At 55.1% G+C, this 27,966-nt stretch overlaps 2 protein-coding genes and 1 long non-coding RNA gene across 3 annotated transcripts in view; 2 read left to right on the top strand and 1 right to left on the bottom strand.

Annotated features, from left to right (window-relative positions):
• LOC115840698 (solute carrier family 22 member 11-like) overlaps window positions 1-23,425 on the top strand; it is a 45,761-nt gene extending 22,336 nt beyond the window's left edge. Inside the window, 2 exon segments of the mRNA XM_060303980.1 lie at window positions 22,615-22,818; window positions 23,362-23,425. Of these exon segments, the coding sequence (XP_060159963.1) occupies window positions 22,615-22,818; window positions 23,362-23,425 (268 nt within the window).
• On the bottom strand, window positions 701-1,887 carry LOC132597657 (uncharacterized). The gene is made up of 3 exons (XR_009564802.1): window positions 1,781-1,887; window positions 1,439-1,563; window positions 701-846 (listed from the first exon to the last, which is right to left on the bottom strand). It is a non-coding gene; the product is annotated as an uncharacterized lncRNA (long non-coding RNA).
• On the top strand, window positions 17,360-22,537 carry LOC138842779 (solute carrier family 22 member 12-like). Its single transcript, XM_070046173.1, is given in 7 exon segments — window positions 17,360-17,759; window positions 18,431-18,533; window positions 19,030-19,184; window positions 19,259-19,427; window positions 22,309-22,400; window positions 22,403-22,431; window positions 22,484-22,537. Coding segments are annotated over 7 exon segments (1,002 nt in total).
• Window positions 23,426-27,966: the final 4,541 nt, after the last annotated feature.

The raw sequence follows: 27,966 nt of genomic DNA, 5'->3' as shown, positions 1-27,966 counted from the left end.
CATGCCGTGAAGCAACTAAGCCCATGCACCACAACTACTGAGCCTGCGCTCTAGAGCCCGTGCTCCGCAACAAGAGAAGCCACCACAATGAGAAGACCGTGCACTGCAACGAAGAGTAACCCCTGCTCGCCGCAACTAGAGAAAGCCCGCACGCAGCAACGAAGACCCAACACAGCCAAAAACAAAATAAAATTTAAAAATTAATTAATTAATTAAAAAAGAAAAGAGGAACAGAGCTGGACAACTTATGTTTGATATAATAGAATCAAGAATTCCGATAGAGCCATGCATAAATGATTAATTGATTCTCAGCCAAGGTGCCAAATGAATTAAATCGGGAAAGGATAATCTTTTATGGCAAAGGATGCTGGAACAGTTGGATAGCCCTAGAAAAAAAGAGAAAAGAAAAAAGAAAAGAAAAGGAGAGAGAAAGAGGGAGGGGCAGGAAAGAAAGAGAGAGAAAGGAAGAAAGAAGGAGGGAGGAAGGGAGGAAAGAAGGGAGGAAGGAAGGAAAAGAAGAAAGGAGGGGAGAAGAAACTCAACCCTACTTCACACCGTATGCAAAAATGAACTTTAACTTTTTTTAAATTTATTTATTGGCTGCATTGGGTCTTTGTTGCCGCGCGCGGGCTTTCTCTAGTCGCGGCGAGCAGGGGCTACTCTTCATTGTGGTGCGCGGGCTTCTCACTGCGGTGGCTTCTCTTGCTGTGGAGCATGGGCTCTAGACATGCCGGCTTCAGTAGTCGTGGCTCACGGGCTCTAGAGCGCAGGCTCAGTAGTTGTGGCGCAGGGCTTAGTTGTCCCGCGGCACGTGGGATCTTCCCGGACCAGAGCTCAAACTTGTGTCTGCATTGGCAAGCGGATTGTTAAACACTGCGCCACCAGGGAAGTCCCCCAAAATTAACTTTAAATGTATCATAGACCTAAACATAAGAGTTAAAATTATAACACTTTTAGAAGTTTAGAAAACAGGAGAAAATCTTAGCCACCTTGGGCTTGGCAAAGATATCTTCAATAGAACACAAAAAATGAGCGATAGAAGAAAAAAATGATATATTGGATTTCATAAAACAGAACTTCTGCTTTCCAAAGAGACTGTTACAAAAATAAAAAGGCAAGCCACAAACTTTGGAGAAGACATTTGAAAAATCTATATTTGACAGAGGACTTCTATCTAGAAAAGATAGAGAACACTTACAACTCAACAATAAAAAAAAGATCATCCAATTTTAAAACAGGGCAAAAGGTTTGAACAGATGCTTCACCAAAGAGGAACTAGGGAAGACAAATAAGCATATGAAAAAATGCTCTACACCATTAGGAAGATGCAAATGAAAACCGCCCCAAAATGCCACCACACTCCCAAGAAGGGCAAAAATGTAAAAGACCAAGCGTTGGTGAGAACGGAGAACAGCACGGCAGCTTCTTAAAAACTTACACCTATGACAGCCACGTGACCCAGACACTCCGCTGTTTTTATTTACCGACAGCAATGGGAGGATTCGCCCCCTCGACGGCACGCGCTTGAGTGTTCACAGCAGCTTCATTTGCAACTCCCCAAATCTGGAAACGACCCGAATGTCAGTCAGCAGGTGAACAGGTAACAAAATCTGCTATATCTATACAATGAAATACAAATGACATGTACTTTTACAACATGTTAGAAAACGCAAACTAATCTTTAGGGACAGAAAGCAGATTAGCGGTTGCCCGAGACGGGGGAGGGGAGGGAAGGAGGGATTTCCAAGGTGCAACAGGGAATCTCTGGGGTGATGGATACCTTCATTATCTTGATTGTGGAGGTGGTGTCACAGGTGCGTGGCTACGTCCAGAAGCATTAAATTGCACACATGTTTTGTAAACTTAAACAAGTACAGTCAATTATCCTCAAGAAAACTGTAAGTAAATTTAAAAATTATAATCAAACACTCATGTATTTAAGAAATCCGGCCTTGCAAGTACTCAGCAGCCCCCTGGGTGGCCCCCGACCTGTGACGCAAGGTAACCGCTAGCCTACACTCTCGTGTTTTCCTCGTAAATGTGCCGCCTGCTCACACATTCCTCAACGGCGACAACAGCATGGAACCCCGTAGTCTTCAGCCACTTCTTTCGACAACAGTGTTATGTGTTTGAGATACAACCTCGCCGATGATTGATCGTGGCTGTGGTTTGCTCCTTTTCTCCCCTTTATTCATTCATTAAGCTTGAAAGCAAACCTCAGGCAGCAGCGAATCTGCAGGGGGACAGCTCCCAGCTCAACTGAGGCCACAGGTGCCTGGCAGGAGGCCAGTGGAGCCCAGGGGCATGAGTATGGGGAACAGAGTGGGCTCTGGGGTCACGCAGGTGGCAGGGCTCAGTCCCTGGGGCCAGTGTCTGTGAGGAGGACTGTTGACTCTACTCTTGGTGAGAAGGGGCCATGCAAGGCTTTAAGTGGAGGGCTGATGGGATCTGACCTGATTCTGGAAGATGCTCTGGCTGGGAGAAGGGAATGGGTGACCAGGCGGGGGACTGGGGCAGGGAGACCCATTCAGGGCTACCAGGTCCGGGCAGGAGGTGACTGGATCGCCTGGGGTGCCAGCAGTACCCCCTGGGGGAGTGGTATGGGAAGGGGGGGGCGTGATTTGCAGGAAGAGCCCTTTTTATTTGCTGAAAGGTCAGGAGTGGAATTTGAAAGAGGAATTGCCGAGACTTTGTGCGGTGTGTCTGAATGACCGCCTGGTGGCGTTTTACCGAGAGGGTGACGCGTTTTCCCCTCGGGGAGAGTGAGGGTTGTGAACTCACACATCTGGGGAGACGAGGCAGGTGGAGAACCCAAGGGGGTTGGGGGCCGTGACCACCCAGACCCAACCACTGTCGCCCTGGAGCTTGTGAGCCCAGGGGTGCCAGTCAGTCAGAGGTCACAATGTTTATGTGAAATCTCCAAAATGTTCAACGTTGGCTCAGTTGTTGAAGGCACAGCATTTGGGCCAGAGGCGTCTGGAGGAGACAAGCCACTCTCCTCTCCCAGCCTCACCAGCCTGGATGCTCAGCCCCTTCCCCATGGGGCGTGAGGCTCCTCCCTCCTCCGTGAGGTCATCCTGACCGTCAGCTGGGGCCCCCCCACCCCTCCCTGTTGCCCCCACACCCTCTTCGTTTCTTTCATCACCCTTAGAATCTGTCTTCACGAAATTAGTGATTGGGGAGGCAGTAGAGATGTGGCCCCCTCCCTCCACCCTGCAGGCTGGAATGCTTCTGTCTTGTTCTCACCACATGCCCAGAGCTTTGCTCCAGGGCCCAACTCAAGGTACCCAATAATTGTTTGTTGGGTGAATGAATGACGAGTGAATGAATGAATGAATGGGAGAGAAGAGAGTGAGGAGGCCGAAGAGAACGCCCCGTTGTTCAGTGGGGTTTCCATTCCGTTTGCCTCCACCTGCCGAAAGCCTGACCCTTCCTGGGGTCCATGGGGACAGCCCCGAGCAACCCCCAAGTTAGAGCGTGGACCCACCACCCATCCACAAACACCCCTTTTCCCACCCCCTTCTTCCTGGCACAGATGTCAGAACTCGCTACCCGCCCAGGCCCCTCCCTCCCCATGGCATCATCGTGTTCTCTGGGCCCTCACTGGGTCCACCAAAGCCCTCTCCTGGGACATTTCTAAGGAAAATGGAGAAGGAAAATCAGCCCTCTTTGGGGGCGGAGCAGCAAGAATTGACGTCCTGGGGTGGTGGCTGCCACGCTTTCCCCTGTGTGGAGGAAACAGATCTGCAGCAAGAATGAAGCCAAGAGAGAAGTGGAAACAAGGGACAGAGGAGGGATGCAGCCCCCAGGCCCCCAGTGCAACTCTCCCCCTCGTCTCGTGTGGGCTGGGGACAGTGCTGGTCCCAACCCAAAGCCTGGCGATGCTGCGCTGGGGTCCTGGGCCTGGCACAGAGGGTGGGGGCAGGGCACCCACCGGAGCCATGCGTGTCCCTTCAGGCTCAGTGGGTGGCAGGGGCCCTGCTGAGGCTGTGTGCCCAGCTGGGTGCCCGAGGCGGTGCTAATGGAGCACCAGTCACACACGTCCTCACAGCTGAGAACTGACTTCTCAGGGGTACAGCTGTCTTGGCTTGGGAAACTCCCTTGGCTAGGTCACGCGGGCCAGGGTGAGACCCTGAGGACACCAGTTTTTGCAGGAGAAACAGCAGCAAAAGAGAAGACAGAATGATCCTGGGGCGGGAGAAAACTGCTGAGAGAGGGTAAGGCGGAGGCTGCCCAGCGAACCCAGAGGCAAGGGCATCCAGCAAGCGAGGCTGTCCAGTTCCACCCGGGCATGATCTCATGGCTGCCGGAAAACATGCCCCCTGTCTCCTTAAGCCTCTAGGATTTAGGCAAATGGTGCATATGTGTGTGGGCACGTGTGTGTGTGTGTGTGTAAATAAAGGCTGGGGGCTGACATTCAGTTTCCAAGGTACAGACCCAGCCAGGATAGAACCATAGGAAATCATAAGCCCGTGGTAGACAGCGACTCCAGCAGGACAGGAAGTAACCAGGAGCCAGGAGCCCACCTTCACCCTCCCCGCAAAACCCTCCTTCATTTTGTTCAAATAGCACAGATGGGGAGAGAGTCCAAAGGTCCAATCCCCCTGACATCTGCATTACAGATGTTCTTCCTCGAAAAATAAGAGTTCTTCGTTAAAACCGTCAAGCAACGTTAGTTATATGTGAAAAGACGAATGACTTAGATTTACGCCAGCCCCACTCCATGGCGTACAGTTGAGTGCCTGTCCTTCAAACAACATCTATCCCTGCCTGATCGGACCCTGGACCGAACCTCACTCCCTATGAGCCCTTCTCAAGTTGGTCTCTGGGGTTCCCTGAATGTGTCCTCATGGTCAAAAAAAAATGATGATGGTGATGTTGGTGATGAGGATGGTGACATTAATAACAGGCATTCACTGCTCGTCAGGGACTGTTACAAGTGCTCTACATAAACTGATTTAGTCCTCACAGAGCTTTATGAGATCAGAACTATTATCATCCCCATTTTACAGAGGAGGAAACTGAGGCTTAATGCCTTTTCTAAGGCCACACAGATTGGGCACAGCAGGAATTCAAATCCAGACAGCCTGCTCCCGAATCTGTGGGAGTAACCATCGAACCACACTGCCTCTCGTTTCAGGAGAATTCAGGGGTTTGTTAAAACCATGGCCGGCACTGGCTACGCTGATCTCAGGCCGTGCGTGTCTCATCCACAGAAGCAGAAAAGAAAGCTTCTGACTGCACGGTGTGTTTGCACATTGCCGGCCAAGTCCTGCCACTGTGTTTTACAGTGAAATGAGAGGGATTTTGCCAAAATCCACGCACGCTTTCACTTACACTCCCCGCAGCTTTTCCTTGCATCTACCTAAAATTACTCTTCTTAACAATAGGCTACAGGGCTTCCCTGGTGGCGCAGTGGTTAAGAATCCGCCTGCCAATGCAGGGGACACAGGTTCGAGCCCTCATCCAAGAAGATCCCATGTGCCGCGGAGCAACTAAGCCCATGTGCCACAACTACTGAAGTCCTCGCACCTAAAGCCTGTGCTCCGCAACAAGAGAAGCCACCGCAATGAGAAGCCTGCGCACTACAAGGAAGAGTAACCCCCGCTCGCCGCAACTAGAGAAAGCCCGCGCGCAGCAACAAAGACCCAACACAACAAAAATAAACAAAATAAAATAAATAAATTTATAAAACCGTGGTCCCCAACCTTAAAAAAAAAAAAAAAAGGCTGCAACTCACAAAATCAAAGAGACAGTGACCAGGCCTTCCTAAGAATGCAGCTAAACCAGCGTATGACTTACTCAGTAAAGATGCTGAAATCCTAAAGGCCGAGAACCAGGGGGACCAGCAGGGGTGGTCCGGACCCCTGGCACAGGGGCCCCGTGGCACAGGTTCCAGGGAAATCGTGCAAGGGCTGGGGGGGCCAGCCGTTTACATCCAGCCTTGTTAAAATGTGCCAGCTGGTCGCTGCCAGCTGTGGTCAAGACCCTGCGCAGAGCGGGGCAAAGTTCATCCTGTTTGAGCGGCTCGCATTCTGACGAGCCTTATTCCGACTGGCTGGTTAACATCTCCCCATTGACTTTTAACGTGAAATATCTTTTTGACGCAGCAAGGAGAGCGAAGTCCCTTTGGTGAAGGCAGGCTAAGCTTGCAGGAGCTGCCAGGCACGTGAAAGGGAAGGAGCCGGAGCCACGGCTGCCCAAAGCTCTCCTTGACCTACTTAGAGCTGATCTGTTCCATGGGCCAGAGGAACCCCGGGGAGGAGGAGGGGAAGGGGGAGGGGAAGGGGAGGGGAGGGAGGAGGAGGGGTGGCTCCTGGGAGGCCGAAACAAACGGGGGGCTGTGACCAGGGCTGTGGCAGCCCGCACACGGGGGCCAATTAAAACCATGCTATACTTACCCCCAAGCTTTGGCCGCCTGCCCGAGATGCTGCTGAGCCAGTGGCCCGCAGCCACTCCACCACTGTGCGGCCTCCGCGTGGGCGGTGGGTGCGCACAGGTGGCCCGGCCTCGCCTGCTCCCGGGGGTCAGCAGCCTCGAAGCCAGAGGAAAATGCATTTCAACGCAGCCAGTGCCTGCGACTGCTCGGGAGAGATGCCTGGGGCAGGAAGCAGGGGTTCTCTTGATGAGTGCCCACTGGATACCAGGCAGGTGCCACACGCGGTGCCCCAGAGGTGGAAGCGGGTGACTCTGAAGTTAGCTTGGAGGGAAGGCTACTTTTCTGTCTGGTAAAACCTTTTATTGGGCCTTTTGGCTACAGAAAGGTAAAGCTAGAGTCTGGTCCAGAAGGAGAAGAGGTGAAGCTGGCAGCATCAGGAAGTAAATGGATCTCTTCCCCGGCCCCAGAAGGGCTATGAGAGGGATTGATTTGGGGCTCCCTCTAAGGAGGTTCTGAGCTAGGGGAAGGGGGCCCTTGGGCTCAAGGAAGAGAGGATGTGAGGGAAGGAGCTGCTGATCTGACGGAGCAGGAGCCCAGGGAGAGGGGCAAGGATGCTGAGGCAAGGATGCTACCTGGTGGCCTCCTTTGCTACCCAAAAGCCTTCAGCCAATCTCAGGAGTTAAAAACATAAACACTGGAGCTGGACAGACCTGGATTGGAGTCCTGATTCTGCCACAGAGTAGCTGTATGACCCAGACTTAGCTCTACGAGCTTCAGTTTTCACATCTCTAAAAATGGGTATAAGAATCATATATCTAATTAAAAGCGTTGTCAGAAGGATTAAATGAGTTATTACAAGAAGAGGACTTAGAATTATGCCCAACACATATAAAGACTCAATATATCACTTATATGTGGAATCTAAAAAAGGAAAACTTAGAGAAACAGAGTAGAATGGCGGTTACCAGGGGCTGGGGGCATAGGGGAAATGGAAGATGTTGGTTAAAGGGTACAAACTTCCAGTTACAAGATTAACAAGTTCGGGGATCTAATATACAGCATGGTGATTATCGCTAATAATACCGTATCATAGGGCTTCCCTGGTGGCTCAGTGGTTGACAGTCCGCCTGCCGATGCAGGGGACGCGGGTTCGTGCCCCAGTCTGGGAAGATCCCACATGCCGTGGAACGGCTTGGCCCGTGAGCCATGGCCGCTGAGCCTGCGCGTCCGGAGCCTGTGCTCCGCAGTGGGAGAGGCCACAGCAGTAAGAGGCCTGCGTACCACAAAAAAAAAAAAAAAAAAAAATACCGTATCATATGCTTGAATGTTACTAGGAGAGTAGATCTTACACGTTCTCACCACAAAAAGGAATGGTAACTATGTGACGGGATGGAGATAGCAGCTAATATATGGTGGTCCTCATTTTGCAATTTATAAAAGTATCGAATCAACACATTGTACACCTTAAACTTACACAATGTTACTTGTCAATTACATTTCAATAAAGCTTGGTGGGGGGAGCATTAATGAGACCGTTAGATATCATCATCATCATCGTCATCGTTTGGAAAAAGTAACACCCAGGAGACCAGATCTTCAGAGGTTCTGGAGAAGGAGTTAGAATTCCAGGCATCACATGTATTGGGGGCTCTAATTACTTGGACACTCTGGCAGCGGGAGACGGTGAGGACCTCCAAAGAACCATGACTTCTTGTCCTGAAAACAACCTTGCGAAGTGGGGGTTATGATGCTCTATTTACAGATGAGGGAAACAAAAAGGTCCTGAGAGCCCAAATTCAAACCAAGACCATGAAGACCGCACAGCCTCCCTGCATCCTGCCTGGGCCCTGGTCCTCATGCTGCGTCCTGCTGTGAGCACCGTGAGGGGCACAATGACTCAGTCCGGGCCCTTGGGAAGCGTGCAGCCCATTACCCAACAGAGGGAAGAGCTGGAGGATCCTCCCGTGGGCAGGGGGCTGCGGTGGAGGTGGGCAGGGACAGGGAGGACGAAGCGTGGAGGGATGGTGGCAACGGCCCTCAGATAGAAGAAATGGCTCACAAGGGAAGACGGGTGCAGGGCACTTCAGGCCATGTGAAGGAGGCGCCAAAGTGAAGGCTCTGAAGATGGGCTGGGGAGGGGGGCTCTGGCTGGCTTGGCCTTGTCTCTGAAGCGCTCGGGAGTCATCGGAGGCTTTGAGTAAGGGTGACGAGCCGGAGCCTGCAGACACCTTCAGAGGGACCGACTGAGGCTGTCCTCCCAGAATTGCCATCTGGTCTCAGAGCACTTGAGGGAAGGGAGGACAGTGGAGTTCAGGTGCTGCTTTATACTCTGTCCCAAGTGCTGGGGATCCCGGAGGCATAAGCAAACTCAGCTGGCTGTGGCTGCCACCTCCTCCAGCCGCCTGCCTGGATGCAACCAGCCTTCCTGGCCACCGGGGACTTTGCTGAGTCACTGACAGTGAGCACTCCTACTGGCCTTTCTCCTGCCTGGCCTGGGACCAAGGGCAGCTGCTGTCACCGCAGGACATTGGGGCTGGGAGGAATCACAAAAAGCCTGCTGCACCATCTGGCCAGAAAGGTCCATGGCGCATCCCCAGGTCCAAAAAAACACATAAAAAAAGACAAAAGGAAACATGTTGTTGAACAGCTTGCCTGTGCCCATTTTCGGAAAGTACGTGATCTTACTGGTCACAACCCCCAGTATTTACCAGGGCTGGCTCCGGAGCGGGGATGCCACACATTCCTGCAACAGCACCACCCCTGGTCCCTTCGCCCCAACTGCCTGACCTCTCTGCTCCTTGACCTTCCCTCCACCCGCCGCTCACCCCCACGGTCATGATCCAGACTCTCTTTCACTGGAACCTTGTCTTCCAGGCCTCTAAACACTGGAGACCAAGGGCTCAGCCTCAGACCTCATCTTCCTGCTGTGAAAGGTCACTCCCTAGGTGAGCTCAGCCAGTCCTGGACTTGAAATGCCTTTCAGCCCTCGTTATCCCCACATACCAACTCTCACTGCATAGCGACCTCCAAGAGACAGGTCAGGTTTTGTTTATTTTGCTTTTTGGTTTTTCGGTTTTTTTGGCCGCACCACGCGGCTTGCGGGATCTTAGTTCCCCCACTAGGGATCGAACCCGTGCCGCCTGCAGTGGAAGCACAAAGTCCTAAGCACTGGACCACCAGGCAATTCCTAGACAGGTCAGTCTTATCGCATCCAAAGCCAGACAGTTCGCTACCCCCTCAAACTCGCTTCACCCCAGTGTTCTCCATCTCAGTAGATGGCCCCCCATTTACCAGCCCGACCACAGGGTCAACCTTCCCTCCCCTCTCTGCACCCACACCCAACCCAAAATAAAACAATATACCCCGAGTCTAAGCATTTCTCCCACCTGCCCTAATGTCCTAGAGCTGACCCTCGTCTTTGCTCACGGGGACACCAGCCCTGAGGACCCCCTCCTAACCTGCTCCTTTTTCAGTGCATTCTCCACACAGCAGCCAGAGGGATCTTTTTAAAACATGTCAGACCACATCGCTCCCCTCCTCAAGACCCTATAAGGATCTATATGCTCTGGCCCCATAACTGCTCACCTCATCCTACTCTCACTCCATTCCGTCCCCGGCCTCCTTACCAAGCCTTGAGCACACCAGGCACACACCCACCCCAGGGCCTTTGTATTTGCTCTTCTCTCTTCCAGGGATGTTCTATCCCCAGGCATCTGTGTGCCTTGTCCCCTTACCTATTTGTGTCTCTTCCAATGTCACCTCCACAGAGAGGTCTTCCCTGACTGCCGTGTCTAAAGGAACCCCCTCACTCTTACCCCTTATGCCACCTTGTTCCTCTCCATGGCATGACCACTACTCATCATTGGATTATATTCATCTATTTTTTGGTTTGCTTCCCCTCCCCCAGCGGCATGGCCTCCACGGAGCACAAGGGCAGGTACTTAGCTTGTTTGTTCTCTGCTGCATCCCCAGTGCCAAGAGCAGTGGCTGGTGCGTAATCAATGCTCAGTGAAGAATGAATGTCCACGACAGTAAGAGAAAAGCACCCTTGATATCCTCTAAGAGATCAAGGAAATGATGCCACCCATGAAACAAGAAGTGGAAGTTAGGAAACAAGAACAGGCAGTTGTAGGAAGGACCAAATAGTAATTTGGAAATGAAAAGTATAAATTCTGAAATTAAAATTCCCACAGTTTGAAAATCAGAGTCTCAACTGAAGGACTGAAGAGCAGAATGAGTTCAAGTAAAGAGCAGCTCAGTGAGCTGGATGCTGGCGTGGAACACCTCCCATCAGGAGGAGGTTGATTCTGATGAATTCTGGAATGTGTTTGTGTTTGTAGTGTGCACTTTAAGTATTTGCTCATTCATTCAGTCCACACTTGCTGAGTGCCTCCTAAGTGCCAGGCTTTGCTCCGGGTGAAGGGGATACAGCAGTGAGCAAAACTGACCAGGCCCCCACTTCCAAGGAGCTTACATTCTAGCAGTGGGAAGCCAGACAACAAGGGAATCCATGAGTAAAAGATGAAATGTGCTGGATGGTGGGAAGGGCAATGGGGAGAAGAGAAGCAGGAAAGGAGGCTGGGGAGTGTGAGGTTGGGGGCAGTTAACATTTAAATAGGGGGTCAGAAATGAACTTATTTACAAAACAGAAATAGAGTCACAGATGTAGAAAACAAACCTATGGTTACCAAGGGGGAAAGGGGGTGAGGGATAAAGTGGGACATTGGGGTTGACATATACACACTACTATATCTAAAATAGATAAATATAAGGACCCACTGTATAGCACAGGGAATTCTATTCAATACTCTGTAATGACCTATATAGGAAAAGAATCTAAAAAAGAGTGGATATATGTATATGTATAACTGATTCACTTTGCTATACAGTAGAAACTAACACAACGTTGTAAATCAACTATACTCCAATAAAATTTTTAAATAAATAAATAGGGGGGTCAGGGAGGGCCTTGCTGAGAATGAGACTTCTTCACAAAGACTTGGATGAAGTGAGCTGTGTGCCTCTCTGGGAGAAAAGGGTTCCTGGAAGAAGGAACAGCAAGTGCAAAGGCCCTGAGGCAGAGACATGGAGCAACAGGAGGAGGCCAGTGGGGCTGGCGTGGATGCAGGAAGGACAGGAGAGGAGCTTACAGAGATAGCAGAGGCTGACAGTGAGGGGACTTTGACTTTCACTCTGTGTGAGATGAGGAGGCACTGCTGGGTTTCCTGCACAGCAGTGACACAGTCTGATGGAAGTTGACGAAATAAAAATTCACATCTTAAGGCAAGACAAGAAAAATTTTAACATAAAACTTTTTCTCTGCCCTCTGGCCTCCTCCCTCCCCATGGTGTGCATAGTGCCCCCACGTTCTGTGTGAACCAGACCTCCCCAATGGCAGAGGTACCTGCTCAACCATAAAGATCCAGTTTTCTCCTTCTGGCACCAGCTCTGTAACTCCTTAGAAGAAAACATTCTTTTCTCAAGCCTGTAAGGAGTCAAGATGACCCACCACTCACCCTGTATAGCCCAGAACAGACTGGTCAGATGGCCTGGGGAGACACTGGGCCACACCTAATGGAAGTTCTTAGCTTAAATACTTACAACCATATTAAGGTTACTGGCTATATTACTTGTATTCCGTCTATTTATAAGATTACTGTCTCTTGCATTACCCAATGTATGACTGAGCCTCTGATAGAATTAGTGATGATTAGGTGACTTGAAACAATAGACCAAGCATCGAGTTCTGTAAGATCAATGACTGTAACAGTGTAACTCTAGGTATGGGAAGAAGTGACAAGAGGGCACAATTTCCTGGACCATAAAAGACTAATGAGACAGGCAGCCCAGAGGCTCTTGGCTACTGTTAACAGGGCCTAGTCCAGGAATAGCACACTGAGTGGCCTGTCAATGAAATCCTCGCCTGACCTGGGAATGAGCATTCCTAGCGCCATGGGACAAATTGGTCACAGAGCGCCTCCTAAGCCTTGGTCGAAATTAAGTCCCAAAGGGAAGGGATTGTGAAATAAAGAACGTTGCCTACCATCCAGTTCTACAAGAATCCAGTCGTTTGCCACTGCAGTCTCTGACCTACAGTAACCCTAAAAAAAAGGCAGGGCAAAGATCAAGATGAAACACTTCAGGCTCTGGGAAAACGTGCAGAACGGGCCTTTGGCTAATGAGCTATTTTCAGGAGAAATTTTTTATGAACTCGGATTCTTGCACCTTCTCACATTTAGAAAAGCATTAACTAAGATGTCTGTTCCTCGTGACTAACGGCAACCGTCTCCTGAGATGTGTGCTCAATTGCAGGTTCCCGCTTTGCCAACATCACGTCTATACTGGCCTCCCCCTTAAACTCTTCAGAACAGTCCTTAGAGCTCTCTCAGAGACTGTCTCCCAGGTTATAATCCTCAGTTTGGCTCAAATAAAATTTTCCATTTCTTTCTTCGGTTGACACTGATAAATTTTTTTTGTTAACGAAGTAAGACAGAATCCCTCTATCTGCGTGCGTGTGGAGAATAGATGGCAGAGGCTCAAAGGTGGAGGAAGGGAGACCAGTGAAGAGGCCCTTGCAATGATCCAGGGAAACACGGCAGCAGCTTGGGCCACGGGGGTAGCAGATGGGGAGGGGAGAAGTGGGCATGGCCCAGGCATGGCTTTAAGGTCAAGCCAACAGGACATCCTGGCAAATGGCATATGAAGTATGACAGGGATGGCTCCAGGGTTTTTTCCTGAGCAGCTGGAAAGATGGAGTCCCCGACCGCTGAGACAGGAAAGGCACAGAGAAGCATGTTTACAGGGAGCTCAGCTTTGGCCTCGGTAATTGTGGGACGTCTGTTAGGCCTATTAGAAAGTGATTAAAGATAACTGAGGTGATACAAAGTTTATTTAACACTTCACGGATAGACCTAGAGATTATCATACTAAGTGAAGTAAGTCAGACAGAGAAAGAAAATATATGATATCACTCATACGTGGCATCTAATTTTTTTTAATTATACAAATGAACTTATTTACAAAACAGAAAAGACTCACAGATTTCGAAAACAAACTTGTGGTGACCGAAGGGGAAACGTGGTGGGCAGGGGTAGAGATAAATTAGGAGCTTGGGATTAACATACACACACTACTACATATAAAATAGATAACCAGCAAGGACCTATTGTATAGCACAGGGAACTCTACTCTATATTCTGTAATAACCTATATGGGAAAAGGAATCTGAAAAAGAATGAGTATATGTATCTGTATAACTGAATCACTATGCTGTACACTTGAAACTAACACAACAATAAACTATAAAATTAACTATAAATCAACTATACTCCAATAAAATTTTTTTTAAATGGTGAATTAGATAAAAATTTCAAAAAAACCCCCACAACACTTCATGACGTGGACCATCTCCATTCAGAGAACTGCAAAATGAGGGAGGGGGAAGGCAGGAAGCTTTACAAAATAAGGAATAAAGAACAGGATGCGAAAAGTAGAAAATATCAGATTGGCTGGGACCACATAGTGAATGGAATGAGGAGCAACAAGGCAATAAGTATAAAGCCCAGGGTTGGCTTGTCGTCTGGGGACCGGCTGACTGCATACACTGCATTTCTGGTCAAGCGGAGCACTTACAGGGGCATGCATGTTATCAAAGTTTTCCTTTGTTGCCATGGCACCCCCAGCAGGAGCAGCTCCATCTGGGGCCTTCTGTATTTCAACAGGCCCCTACGTTTAGGGGGTTGGATTAAAGTCTAGCATTCCAACAAGAGGTCCTTGAAGAGGTGAATTGTCCCAAAGATAGAGGAGAGAGACTGAGAAGAGGACCAAGTACTGAGCCCCGTGACCTCAAGGGTAAGAGTGTGGGGAGAAGAGGAGGAATCAGTCAAAGGGATTGAGAAGCGGGGGAGGGGGAGGAGAGGCGGGCGAGCCCTGGGGCCCAGGGAAGAAGGGTCTTATGAAAAGAGAAGTCTCAGAGGCTGTGATGGCTCAAGTAAGATGAAAATAGAAAGTGGCACTGAACTCGCTGTAGGGACATCATTGGTGACCATGGGGTGACAGGGCAAAAACTTGATGAAGATGAATCCAAAAAAGAATGGGAAGAGAGATTGGAGATGGGTGTCGACAAGTCTTTTATGGAATGGTACAGTAAATAGAAGCAGAAAAAGAGGGTGGCAGCTGAAGAGAGATGCAAGGTTGAAAGTGAGGGGAGCTTTTTTGAGGACTGGAGGAAAAAGCAGCATGTTTGTACATTGATGGGAATTGTCCCGTAGGGAGGGAAAATCAGGTGCCAGGGAGGAAGGGGAGTCTTGAAAAGGTGGAGAGGTGGGCTGCAGGGCACACAGGGAGGAGCTGGCCACAATGAGAGGGGACGTGTAGGGCATTTACGGTGGCAGGATGGAAGGCAGAATGTTGGGGCACCGAGGCCTGTTGGCTTCGGTGAGAGACTCAGATTGTTGGTTTCTGATGGCTTCTATTTTCTTAGTGAAATAAGGAGAAAAGACATTTATTGAGAGGACAGAAGAGGAGGTGGGAGGTTTGAAGAGAGGAGATGGTATAAAAGAGCTCCTAGTTTGTGTGTTCAAATATAAGGCTAACAGAAATAAAATATGTCACTGCCAAACCACAACAGAAGAAAAATAGAACAAGAAAAAGCAATGGATTCCACAGAAAATAGGAACAAGGAAAAGACTTAAAGGGAAAATATGGTAAAGAAGAAAAAGCATCAAAAGGCCAAACATGACCATAACCACAATAAATGTGAATAGGCTAGAATCACTAGGTAAAAGGCAGAGGCTTTTCATTTGGACTTTACAAAAGGAGATGTTAAGCTTAGTTTGCATTCCAGGCTTATGAAGCAGAACACACAATGACTAAAATAGAGTCTGGAAGTATTCACACCAAATTGTTACCAGTGGTGATCACTGGTTGGTGAGTTTAGGAGAGATCTTTGTTTTCTTTTTACCTTTCAATATGTTTTGAATTTTTTGGAAGGGGCATACATTAATTTTATTATCAGGAGAAAAAAAGAAGTTGTTTTTAAAAATAGCTGAAGCACATCTTCATGGAACCTTTGTTTGCTGTCCAAACCTGGGTTCCAAAGATGCTCTTAAGAAGGGTCCCTGCCTAACATGAACTGGATGGAATTGAGGCCAGCTGGACAATAACAGAATGGTGCAGGACAGTGTGAAGAGGGGGGCTCCACTGCCCACTCTGAGCTCCACGGGGAGGCAGGAATAATCAAGAAGAGCTCCCTGGAGGAGGAGGCTCTTGTAGTACATGGAGGATGTGGCCCAAGGGTGAGCCTGGAGATAGCATTCTAGGCTAGGGGCACTGTCTGAGTAAGGGCAGGAGCCCACTGAGTCAGCACAGGGTGCATGTGGGAAGCAGTGGGTGAGTTGGGGTACAGAGGCCAGGGAGGCGAGGAGGTTGTACCTGTGAGCTACATGAATGGGCCAAGGGAAGAGTGGGCAAGACAAAAGGAAGCAGTGGGAGGGGAGATATTCTTAAAATAGGTGGGCCTCATGCTCCAAAGCACATGAGAATAAATGGCTGGGTCACCATCACTGCTCCATTGCCCACTCTCTACCTGCCACACGTCACACACACACTTGAACACACTCATGTACATATATGTGCACATACATCTATACACTCATGCACACACACATGCACACACATCCATGCACCACGTGTGTACACACATCCATGCACTCATGTATACATGCACACACATTTTTTGCCCTTTTGTGGCCTCTGGCCCTTTAGCCTGGAGAATTAACTATTGCAACCACGGGGGGGGGGGGTGTCTCTTGGCTCAGGTCCAATCTTTCTTGACCTCCCCCCCAGCATGCATTGCTTCCCCACCCCCACCCTGGCCATGGGATACATTGGCTAGCTGCTGCTGAGGGGGTGCCCCCTGGCTTTTAAGCAGGATTTGACAGGAGGGTTTTGCAGTGTGGGAGATGGGTTGCAGGGACAGGAACAGAGGCAGGAAGACCAGGGAAGGGACAGCTGTGGAGACAGAGAGGTGGGGGAGGAGAAGTTAGTAGGGCTTGGCCACTGGAGGGGTTGGGAAGTGAGTAACAGGAAGCATGAAACAAGACACGGAATTTGGGAGTAGATTTGGGGAGGGGGCAGAGACCTTGGGGAAACACTGAACTTGAGGAACCCATGGGGTGTCTGGTGACACTAAAAGCCCCATGAAGGACTCAGGAGGGGGTGACCGCAAAGTGGGGCAGCATCAATGACAGTGGACACGTACAAGCGAGGGGACGTGGGGGGAGGGCTGGGTCACACTGGCTGGGACGCGTGGTGCTTGGATGTCTGCCAGTGACTCAGCCTACACACACACAGAAGTCCTCACGGCGCACGATGTCGTACCAGCCCCCAGATTAAGAGGACCCCGGGCAATGCTTCTCCTGGGTCAGCCTTCAGCACCGGCAGAGCCAGGCCAAGGGGCAGCAGGGATGCTGGGGGCGGCGGCAGCCTCACGGCAACCAGGGCAGAGCCAAGGCCTCCCAGCCCACATGGGGCAGGAGCTGCCGTGCCTTTGAATTTGCACCTCCCTCAGAGCCGGGTTAAACTGACCAAGGAAATGATTACTAACCCCTCTTCCACAGTGTCACCTGGACACAGTAACTCCAGCCTGGGTGACTTCAGCCTCCTCTTTCCCCACTTCCCCAATTCAGCTTCTCCCAGAGATCCAGGGGCAGCTGCGTCTCTGGGGAGATGCCGGTGGCTTCAGGGTCACACCTCACAGGCTCAGGTCCCCGTCGGAGCCACCCTGAGTGACGGCGGCTGAGCAGGCGCTCGGATACCCGCGGGCCAGGTCTGCGAAGCGGGCGCCACCGCCATGCCCCAGGTGGCCTGGCTGGCGGAGCAGGAGATGCCACGGGGGAGGCAGGCCCCTCACGTCAGCCCCTCTGCCCTGGGCCGGCCTCTGTGAAGTGGGCACCTCCACTGGCCCCCTGGGCAGGCTCCATGGCCTTTTCCGAACTCCCAGACTGAGTGGGCAGCCTGGGCAGGTTCCAGGTTCTCCAGATGGTGGCCCTTGTGGTCCCCACCATGTGGCTCACCACTCAGAATATGCTGGAGAATTCCTCGGCCACCATGCCCAGCCACCGTGGCTCGGCGCCCCTCCTGGACAACAGCACTACCCAGGCCAGTGTCCCCAGGGCCCTGGACCCTGAGGCCCTCCTGGCCGTCTCCATCCCACCGGGTCCCAACCACGAGCCCCACCAGTGTCTCTGCTTCCGCCAACCACAGTGGCAGCTCCTGGCAACTCCTGCAGCCACCAACTGGAGCGAGGCTGCCACGGAGCCACACGTGGATGGCTGGGTCTATGACCGCAGCACCTCCCCCAAGACCCTCCCCAGGTCCTAGCACCTTAGAGGCCAAAGTCACAGATTACAGTTGGCTGGACTCAAAAATGGCCCAGTCCCAGGAGGGACCCGCCACCCCTGGCCTCCACACTCACAGGTGGCTTCTGGCTCCTCCTCGGCCACATTGCCCTACAGGGGTTGGTGGCAGGAATGAGCCTGCAGACGGACACTGTCCCCAGGCTGTGGAAGAGCGGGTGGTACTAGAGCAGGTCTGATACCCAGGCGGCCCTACTGCTGCAACTCGGGCAGCTCTCTCCACCCAGGAGTCTCAGGGGACTCAGGGGAGAGTCGCTGGGTTCCCAGAGGCAGGATCCAGCAAATGAGGGAGAGCGGGAGAGGCGGCCCATCCCAGCAGGCAGAAGGGGCCTCTCTGTGGAACGGGAGGGACGCGGCCTCGGGAAAGCGGGGGGAGGCGCCAGCGTTGCGTGGCTGCTGCCAAGGGGCCAAAGCAAAGGAGGCAGGTGAGGCCAGAGAGGGCTTGATCCTGGACCTGTGGGCAGTAGGGAGCCATGGAGGGGCTTAGGCAAGGGGTGACAGCCCCAGAGGTCACCAGGCCGGCCGCCCGGCCCCAGTGCCCTGGGCCTTCCCATCTGGCTCCTCTGCGCCCTCCGCCCCTCCCACCTGGGCTATCCAGCCTCCTGAGCTCAGATCCTCTTCCTCTCCCACCAGGGGGACCTGATGTGTGACTCCGAGGCCTGGAAGCCCACGGCCCAGTCCATCTACCTGGACGGGATCCTGGTGGGAGCTGCTGTGTGCCGCCAAGCCTCTAACAAGTGAGGCCCCCTTTCCCCTCACTGTCCCTGTGCTCCCAGACTCCTGGCCCTGACGGGCCCTGAACTGGCCTCTTGCAGCCGGCCTGGGGAGAAAACTCCGCTTGCAGTGGAAATACCTGCTCCCGGGTCTCGCTCTGACACCCTCCAGCTGTGCCGCTGAGCAAAGCTCAGCCCCTCTCCAGGCCTCGGTTTCACTGACCCTCCTCTGCGGCCGTGAAAGGTCATTGCCCTCATCAAACGTTCACTGCTAAAACCTGCTCAGCAACGTGCCTGCCTTCCGCTGCTGCTTGGCTGCCCCTGCTGACAGGGAGCTCACCCCCTGCCCAGTGTCTTCACTCCTGCCTGGGCCGCGGGGGCGCTGCCCACGAGCCCTCCCTCCACGGACGCAGAATGTGGGTCTGGCCCTGAGAGGCACTTTAGCACTGCTATGCTCAGCGGGCGAGCGTAGGGTGGGCACACCGCGGACCCGGCCGCCCTCCTCGTGCGTGTGCCGCACGTTCGGACTCGGGCTGGTGCTGACCTGGAGCTACTTTCCGACGGCCATGTGCGGCACGGCAGCCGCTTTCCTCCACACCTTCACCGTGTACCGCCTCTTCCGCTTCCTGGTGGCCTTCGCCGTGGCGGGCGTCATGATGAACCCCGGCACTCTCCGTAGGTCCCCCGACCCGGGCCGTGCAGGGGCTGCTCGTGCAGCCTCCCAGGCTGACCCACTTGTCTCCTTGCAGTGACGGAGTGGACATCGGCGCAAGCCCGTGCCTCGGCAATGACTTTGAAAGCCCTGGGCTTCAGCTTGGGCCAGGTCCTGATGGCCGCAGTGGCCTACGGCGTGCGCGACTGAGCGCGGCTGCGGCTGGCGGGCTCCGCCCCCTTCTTCCTCTGCTTCGTGTACCCCTGGTGGGTGCTACCCTTCCCCCTCCTCGGAGGAGATAACTGCCCACCCTCCCCCCGGGGCGCAGAGGGCCGGGGTGCAGGAGGCCGGAGGGGAGCCACGGGAGCCTGGTACAGCCACAGCTCACCCACTCAACCCAGGGCTTCTTCCCCTGCTCCTCCCACGTGTCTCCACTCCCTCCGCCTTCTTTCCCATCACCTGTCGGCCCTTTCCCCTCTCCGGTCATTGCCTGCCTTGGCAAGTGTGCCTCCAGGCACGTTTTCTGAGCCCCTCCTTCGTGCCAGGCATGGCAGCACTAGGCCAGATGGGGGATGGGATGCAAAGATCCAGCGCGCGCGCACACACACACACACACACACACACACACACACACACACACACCCCCCCCCCCAAACACAGCCACAGTCAGCCTTACGTACTGACATTATTGCTAGAGGACAAGGACCACAACCCAATTGTCAGAGGGGGCCCTGGTTTCCTCCACACAGGGCTGACACATGGGAGGCTAGGTAATGTCTGCACTGACCTGAAATGAATCCGGCATGGCCCCGACCAAGCTCCTGGCACACAGCAGGTGCACAGTAAATATTTGTTGGATGGATGGAGAGATAGATATATAGATAGACAGGCAGACAGATAGATGAGTGCATGGTTGGGTGGATGGATGGGTGGATGGGTGGATGGATGGATGGATGAATAGGTGGGTGGATGGATGGATGGCCCTTCAGGGTAGGGCTGAGCCTCGCTCATCACATATATACAGGCCCAGCACCTGGTAGTCGCTTGGCCATTGCAGCCACCGCAGAAAGGAGCACAGCAGAGGCCCAGTGGAGGACAGGGCACCTGCACCCGCACTACGAGGAAGGCTGGCTCCACAAATCTCTCCCAGCCCAACAGCCTGGAGCAGAAAAGTTCTTAATATGGAGCCTTTAGCAACTAATTTGCAGTCACTTGCCAGCGCAGGAGGCAATCACATCTCACGCAGCGGCTCTGAGACGGGGCACTCGTACCTGACAGGTGGCCTTCTGGGATGGCAGACTGACCCCCATAACAAGAGGGTGAAGGGCAAATGTCAGTGATGCAGAGTCCAGGGCACCCCTCCCGGCTCTCTGATGCTGAGGCTGACTCGCGGGGCTGAGCCCCACTTTCCTTGGCAGACAGGCGCACACAGGTGCTACGTGCCCACATGTATTCATTACTCCACTACTTCATCACGTCAACAAATTGCACTGAGAACCACCATGGGGGGGACTGGCTGGTGCAGGGGTGACAGCGATGAGCAGCACGGACAGGGTCACTGCCCACGTGGAGCCCGCAGGAAATCCCCCTGCATCACAGCATCACAAGCCACGCTTGGGGTCTGACGCATCAGTGGGGGACGTGGACCCATCTGAGGATGGGCCCCCCTGGCCCCTCAGCTCCCGCCAGCTCCTCTGCCTCTCTTCCAACCCAATTTCTCTTCGTGAGAAGCGTCTGCACACACAAACCCACTCCAATGACCCTGCCGCCCTCGCTCTGCTCCCCTCCCTCGGCCCCTGCCCAAAAGGGCACCGACGCTCTCTCTCCGGGGATCTCACCTGTGCCCACTGCTCTCCCTCCACACACTGCAGGCCCCCAACCCCCTCCGCTGTCCTGCCGCTCCCCGGCCTCCAGCCACCCGCGTGATGTCCCCATTACCAGTGTCTCGGCATCACAAACGTAGCATCTCCTTGCCCCTGCTCCTCCCAGGGCCTCCCCAGCGTTGACGGCGGGCCCCCACCCACAGGTACTGGAGTACCTGACACCTGACACCTCCCTCTCCCTCACGGTTGCCGCACCCCAAGTCCAGCAGGTCACAGGGTCTTGCCAACTCTACCTCTAATGTGCGCTTGAGTCCCCCTCTCTCCCCTGCTCTGCAAACCCCCAAGGATCTCAGGGACCCATGGCTGTGGAGCAGGCGGCCCGCCCTGGCTGCTGCTGGGGGCGGGGTGCGGGGGGGCAACGTGTCTGTCTGGGGGACCTGCGTCTGGAGGCAGGAGCCTGTGCGCGGTGGTGGGCACGGAGGGGGCTCCGAGGCCTGGATGGCGCAGGGGATCTGGGCTTGATGTTGAGGGGGTGGGAGACAGGTTACTGTTAGGCCCACCCTGAGCCTGGGCCCTGCCACGGGGAGGGGGCACCGGGATGCCTGAGGCTGGCTGACACTCAAGAGGCGGCGACTGTCACCGGGCATGGGCGAAAGGGCCAAAAGTGAGGCAAGGGCAGTGGGCCGGTCACCTGCAAGGGGTGCTGGAGGTGAGGGGCATTGGTGACTGATGGGTGCAGGTGGACGGGGCTGGTGATGTCAGGACCAAGGACCCTGCTGCAGGCCTGAGCCCCTCCCCTGGTGGGTGTGGACCTGTTTGCAGGGAGGGGCACCTGGGGAGGGGCCAGCTCAGGCAGGAAGGTGTGGCCATGGGGATAAACAGAAGGGCCGTGTGACATAGGGGAGGGCTGGACAGTGGGGGACCCTGGTGGGCTTGCAGGACTGCGGTCCTGGAGCCATTGAGGGCGTCCTTACTGCACGCAGGCCCACCAGCCCTGGGTCCCGGGCGAGGCTGGGGAAGGGCCAGGGGGTTGGGAAGGAGGCAGGAAGCAAGAACAGGGGCCCCCAACCCCAGCCCAAGAGAGGGAGGAGGGAGGAGGGAGAAAGGGTGGCCTGCAGGGGAAGGAGGGTGCCGAGGGCGCGGCTTCCGCAGCCCCGGAGCCCTGTGCTGCCTCCCCCGACCTCAGCCACCCTGAGCCTCGGCTGCCAGTGAGGCCGCTCCTCGGGGCAGAAGGGGACGGGGGGCAGTGAGGCTCATGCAGGCCAGACCCTGGGGACCACAGGCAGTCTCCGCCTCCCACTTCCCTCCCTCTGCCCCACCCCAGGTGGCCGGCAGGCTCAGCACGGTGGCTCCTCCTTACGGGCAGGCTGGAGAGGGGCCTGCGGGAGCTACAGAGGGCGGCTGCCGTCAACAGGAGAGGGCAGTGCGGGACGCACTGACCATCGAGGTGAGGCGGGGCTGGCCCTTCCCCCTTGAATCTCTCTTTCACGTGGTCTCAGGGCTGCCCAGGTGCATCCCGACCCAGCCTGACCCACGGCGCCTCTCTGGGCTGAGCAGGGCCGGGCCAGAGTGAGAGGGCAAAGCCACAGGTAGGCAGTGCGGCCCCTCACAGGTGCATCTGTGCGGGCAGGATGACCGCAGTGGGCCTGGGCCAGACGGCAGCCCGAGGGGGAGCCATCCTGGGGCCTCTGCTGCGGCTGCTGGGTGTACACGGTGCCTCCCTACCCCTGCTGGTGTACGGGGCGGTGCCAGTGCCGAGCAGCCTGGCCGCACTGCTGCTGCCCGAGACCCAGAGCCTGCCGCTGCGCGACACTATCCAATATGTGTGGAGCCAGTGAGTGGGCCATCCCCTCCACCCTCCAGAGAACCCCAGAAGAGGGCAGGCCTGGCAGCCACCCCTACTGCTGGACAGAGGGAGAAGCAGAGGCCCAGAGAGGGATAGGACTGGCCCAGAGTCACACAGCACATTTTTGGGAGATTGGAGACCAAGGGCTGGGTCTCCCGGCTGACAGTATGGACTTTGTCCCCTACCCTTCATTCCACCATTTGAGACCTAAATGCCCTAGCTACCCCCCAGCTCCACCTCGGGAGAGATCAAGGGGAAGGGAGGGTGTAGGACTTCGTGAGAGGGAGAGCTGAGGGTGTGACGGCTGTGCTGCAGGTCCTCACGGGCCCCAGACTCTACTACTAAAGCCCCTAGACGTCTATCAAGGCTGTCACTGTGCACCCATCCCCCACGATGTGCTCAGGGAGCTCAGTCCTGGGCCCCTGAGAGCAGGGCAGCAGTATCTCCTAAGTCTTCAGGACGGACACATGTCAGGGGTCAGGCGTGACTTGCACCCACGAGACATAACCCCTCCGTGCCTCTCCTGAACAGGGCAGTAAAGAAGGCAACACACAGCACCCAGGGGCGTCCTGTTCTGAAATCCACACGACTTTAGGCCTCCTGGGAAGCCTGCGATGGGATGGCAGGAGGAGGCTCTTCTCTGCGGAAGGAGAGCGAAGGCCTCGATTTCCGGAGGGCCGGGGGGCTGCCCCTCCAGCCGAGCCCAGCCTCTCACTATCTAAGGAGCCGCCCTGAACACAGAAGGGGCCAAGGAAGGTGTGATTGGCAGGACGCTGCCCGGTACACCATCACCCGACCCTCTCTCAAGGCTGCTGAGAGAGGAGCAGGGGCCCGACCCGACCCTATGCTTCCTCACCCCTCACCAGCCCTGAGCTCACAGGCTGACGTCAGCCACGCTCAAAACCTCCCCAGCTTCTCACGCCACCCTGAGGGCTCCACACAAGCGCCCCTCAACTTTACCAGAGAGACGGCTCGGGCCCTCCCCATCCCCCTCGCTACTCCAGCCACGCAGCCAGGTCTTCTGCCCGGAATGCTTCTGCCACCTTCCCTACCTGACAAATCCCCCGCCTCAGCCTCCCATACCCAGGGCAATGGCCTTGTTCTGGGGCCCAGCGCCCAACCCAAGTCTCCAGTGAAATTCTTACCACGGCTGCGGCCACACGCCTGTGAGTCCCCAGAGCGTTGGGGTGGTCCGCCTCCCCGTGTCCCCAGCTCCCACACAGACCAGAGGGCCATTGGTGCGAGGGAGACGGGAGAGTGAATCAAGGACTGTGCCTCGGCGACTCCAGTGATGAGCCCCCAGGGACTGCCTGCGCAGGGGGTGGGGACTTCCTCCCTGGGACGGCCCTTTCCCAGGCCAGCTTCCCTGTCCTGAGTGCCAGCCGAGTGGCTGCCTTTTCCAGCCTCTGCTGTGGGCCAGGCACCGTGCTGGACGCCTCAAGGCATCGTCTCGTTTCATCTTTTCCTGAACGCTTTGTGGTAGCTGTTGCCCCATTTCACATACGGGAAATCTAAGGATCAGAGAAACTGCGCCTGGGTGCCTGTGACACCCAGCTAGGAGGGGCAGATTAGGAGCCAAGCGCAGGTCCGAAGGCCTCCAGAGCCAGCTCTGGCCCCGACACCCCCAGCCTGGCCTCAGGCCTCAAAGTCTGGGCATCCAGTGAGCTTCTCGAGGGCAGGGCCTCCCTCTAAAAACCATCCCAAACCCCCTCACTGGCATCACTTATGGGGAAACCCAGTGCAAGAGCTCAGATGGAAAGGGATGGGCCCCGAGCTCCCCCACCCCAGCTAACACACTCATGGGTGCAGCAGGAGGCCTTTCCTGCCCAGCGGGGTCCCCGCCAGCTGCCCCATCTACTGAGTCACCCCAGACCTGTGCTCAGGTGGTCTCTGGTCCACCTGTGCCTGTGCCTCTGCCTCCAGGCACCTCAGCAGAAGGCTGCAGCCTCTACACCGACATACACACACACACATCAGTGAGGGGTACACACGTGGGCACACACGTAAGAAGGTCAGCGGGAAATCAGGAAGCAGCTCCCTGGCCCCAGGAGACAGGATCACTCCCTGGCTTGGTCATATCTGCCTGGGCCTCTGGGGGGTCGTGTCCTTTAGCTGTCTGCCTGTGGCCACCCCTCAGTGAAGACCCCCGGAACAAAGGGGCTGGGTGTGGGGATCGTGTTTGTAAAGGTGAGATTTCGCCAGCCTGCCGTGACCTTCTGTCTTGTCTGCCTGCTGCCCAGCTGAGCCTCAGCTGCCTCATTTGCTGTTGCTTAGCATTCTTGGGGCCTTAGGGTATCCTAAGGCAGACCCCAGGGCTGGTGGAAGATGGCCCCTCCTCTCCCCAGCGATGTCCTCCAGCTCACCGAGTGGTCAGAGCTGTCCCTCTGCCCAAATTCAGAACGGCCTTGCTCCTGGTCCTTCCAGGTGGTCACAGCCTTCCAGGGCCTACCTAATTCCAACATGTCACTCCTCACTTAATTCAACAGGACCTAGAAGCTGGGAGGTCCAGGGCCCTGCCCCTCTGGGGCAGCTAGGGAGTGACAGAGTGGGCGCCCTACCAAGGGAGAGGGGGCCTCCCTCGGCAGCAGCCACAGGCCTGCAATCAGCTAGGTGCCACTACCCGAAAGGCAGGTCTTCACTTGGGACACACTCGCTCTTTTGATGCCCGTGCCAGTTTGCTCCTGGCCCCGGAAGCTGCTGGGCGCCCTGCAGTGGTAGAGCCAGGGAAGTGGGTGTGGGAACGAAGAACCCACCACCACCCCTACAGTCTCCGCGCCCCCCATGGCAGGAGACGCCTCAGGCAGCAGGCACAGGAAAATGCCTCAGGACCCACTTGGGCCATTCTCCTGCCTCCAGCCAGGCCTGCAGCTCACCCAGGAGGGTGTGTGAGGGAGGACAGTGTCAGCAACACAGGCCCCATGTCCACCCCCAGGAGGAGGACATCCTCCCAGAAGAGCCCCAGCACTGGCTGAGCTTGTGTTCCCTCCCCTGGGGGCTTTCATGGCCAGTGCAGGTCTTCAAGGTCGAAGGCAGCAGCCAGACTTCACTGCAAGCTTCTTCCCCAAACTCCGTCCTTCCTTTCCCATCCCCCTCCCCCGGTAGAATCTCCTGACGCATCCCTGCCAGTACCAGCTGGCAAGGAGCAGCGTGCCTGGAATTCCGGCCACACACACACCCCCGTATGCTGTTTGGACTCTCCTGGGGGTCACTGCCAGCCCAGCCAGACACCAAGGAGCCCAGGTCCGGCCCAGGTGTTAAGGTCAATATCAGATGCACAGGATGAAGGAGCTAAGAGCAAGGTGACCGTCTCTTACGGACAAGTACACTGAGTCAGCGGCAGAGTCCAGGAAGCTTTCCTCTTACTACCAAGTCCTTGGGTGGCAGGGCTCTTAGCTTCCTTACGCAGAGAGGAAAACACCCAGTCCCACAGGCACACGGCAGTGAGCCGGACTGGGGCCCATCCTTCCAGCTCCTGCACGCTCCCTCTTTGTGGCCCCCTACTCTGATAGACTATTCAAGGCCACTCTAGAATTTCTGGAGTAAGGATGCTCCCTGCTTGATACCAAGGAAATCCTGCCTGCCTCTTTTTGCTTTCTCTGGCCAGTGGTGATGGGGGAGGAGAACCTGAGCTAAGTCTCCATTCCTTGGACTGAGAGAGCGGCAGCAGAAGAGCCGGGGGCAAGGCCATTACCGGCACAGGAACAGGATGTCTTGACAAACCTGCCTCAGGTCAGGCCTCCCCCCTCAGGCTCCCACAGAGGGTTAGAGGCGGCCTCGGTGATGCTGATCTCCAAGACTGAGCAGCTGTAGGAGGCAGGTGGGACCCAACCCTCCCTCCTGGTGGCTGGTTCAGGAGGGCAAGGGGAGGCCAAGTCCATGGAAACCCACCTTCAGGGGCCGCTGGGGGAAGACTCGCTCTCCCACCCATGTTAGGACTTGGGGGTGGGGGGAGGACTCTCAAGGGCCACTGGGGCACAACCTGTGGTGGGAAGGGTGGTCCCACGATAAAAGCTTCGTCCCAGGATGGAGGGAAGGAGGGGGAGATGAGGCAGCCCTGGGTGGGGCTCCTGTGGGCAGTTGAGCCCAAGGGCCCTCGGTGCTGTCCAGGCCTGAACACAGACCAGGCTTGTGAGCTGGAAGATGCTGCAAGAATGAGCTGGCCAGCAGCAGAGCCGCCCGAGGTAGGAGCTCAGGAAGCAGAATAGGGCAGTGAAGGGCCACAGTGAGCCAAGAGCACGAGAAAGCAGAGCCAGGAGGGGGAGGCGAGACCCACCAAGCCGAAGGCAGAGGAGACCTGAGTGACGGAAGCGTGGCTGAGTCCTGTGTCCAGTGGCGTGGCGGCCCACCGTGGCCCCCTGGGAGACACAGACCCACCCACACTCTGCTCTCCCGAGGGTGCCCAGGTGCGCGGCTCCTCGTGTACAACCCCCATTTCAAGAGTCTCGGCTCCTTTCGACGGAGAGGCTTAACAAATCCAGACCCATCTCACATGTCTGGGACCATGAGCCTGTTTAGTGTCCCCATGAAGAAGCAAACACCTGGTCTGAGGTGTGCTGGCTCTACTTCCACCTGCGGCCACAGGGGCTGCCCACGGTCAGCCAGGAGGGGGCAAGGTCCAAACTCTAGAGATGCAGAAGGGGCAGAGACCGGAGTTAGGCGGAACTAGGGGCCAATCTGGACTCAGACACTGAGTTACCTTGAGACCTTGGACCAGCCACTGAAGCTCTTCCCACCCAGGAATAACATCACCTTCCCCAAGGGCTGTGTCAAGGCCAATGCCCTGCACACACAGCCATCAGAAGGGCAGGCCCTCTTTAGCCACTAGGGGGCAAAACACTGCTCCCGTCTCGGGATTTGTCAGCCCCCAGAGAAGCTAAGGTCCGTGGCCAATGGGACCAGAGACCAGTCATCGCTCACAAGCCTGGGGCCTGTTTGCGGTCTCCTTCCCCAGCCCGCTGGGACATGGGGGTGAGACAAAGACAAGCTGCCCCAAGGTGCCCAAAGTCATGCTCAGCCCAAAACTTTGGGGGCTACTTACCAGCTCTCGTGGGCTCCAATCTGCACCCAGACCCCAGCCCAGAGCTCGGACCAATGTCCCAACAGCACCCAACCCGAACAAACTGCACAGGACCGTTG

The sequence above is a fragment of the Globicephala melas genome, chromosome 8, assembly GCF_963455315.2.
Source record: "Globicephala melas chromosome 8, mGloMel1.2, whole genome shotgun sequence".
Lineage (NCBI taxonomy): Eukaryota > Metazoa > Chordata > Mammalia > Artiodactyla > Delphinidae > Globicephala > Globicephala melas.
This window is presented reverse-complemented; position numbering and strand designations above follow the sequence as displayed.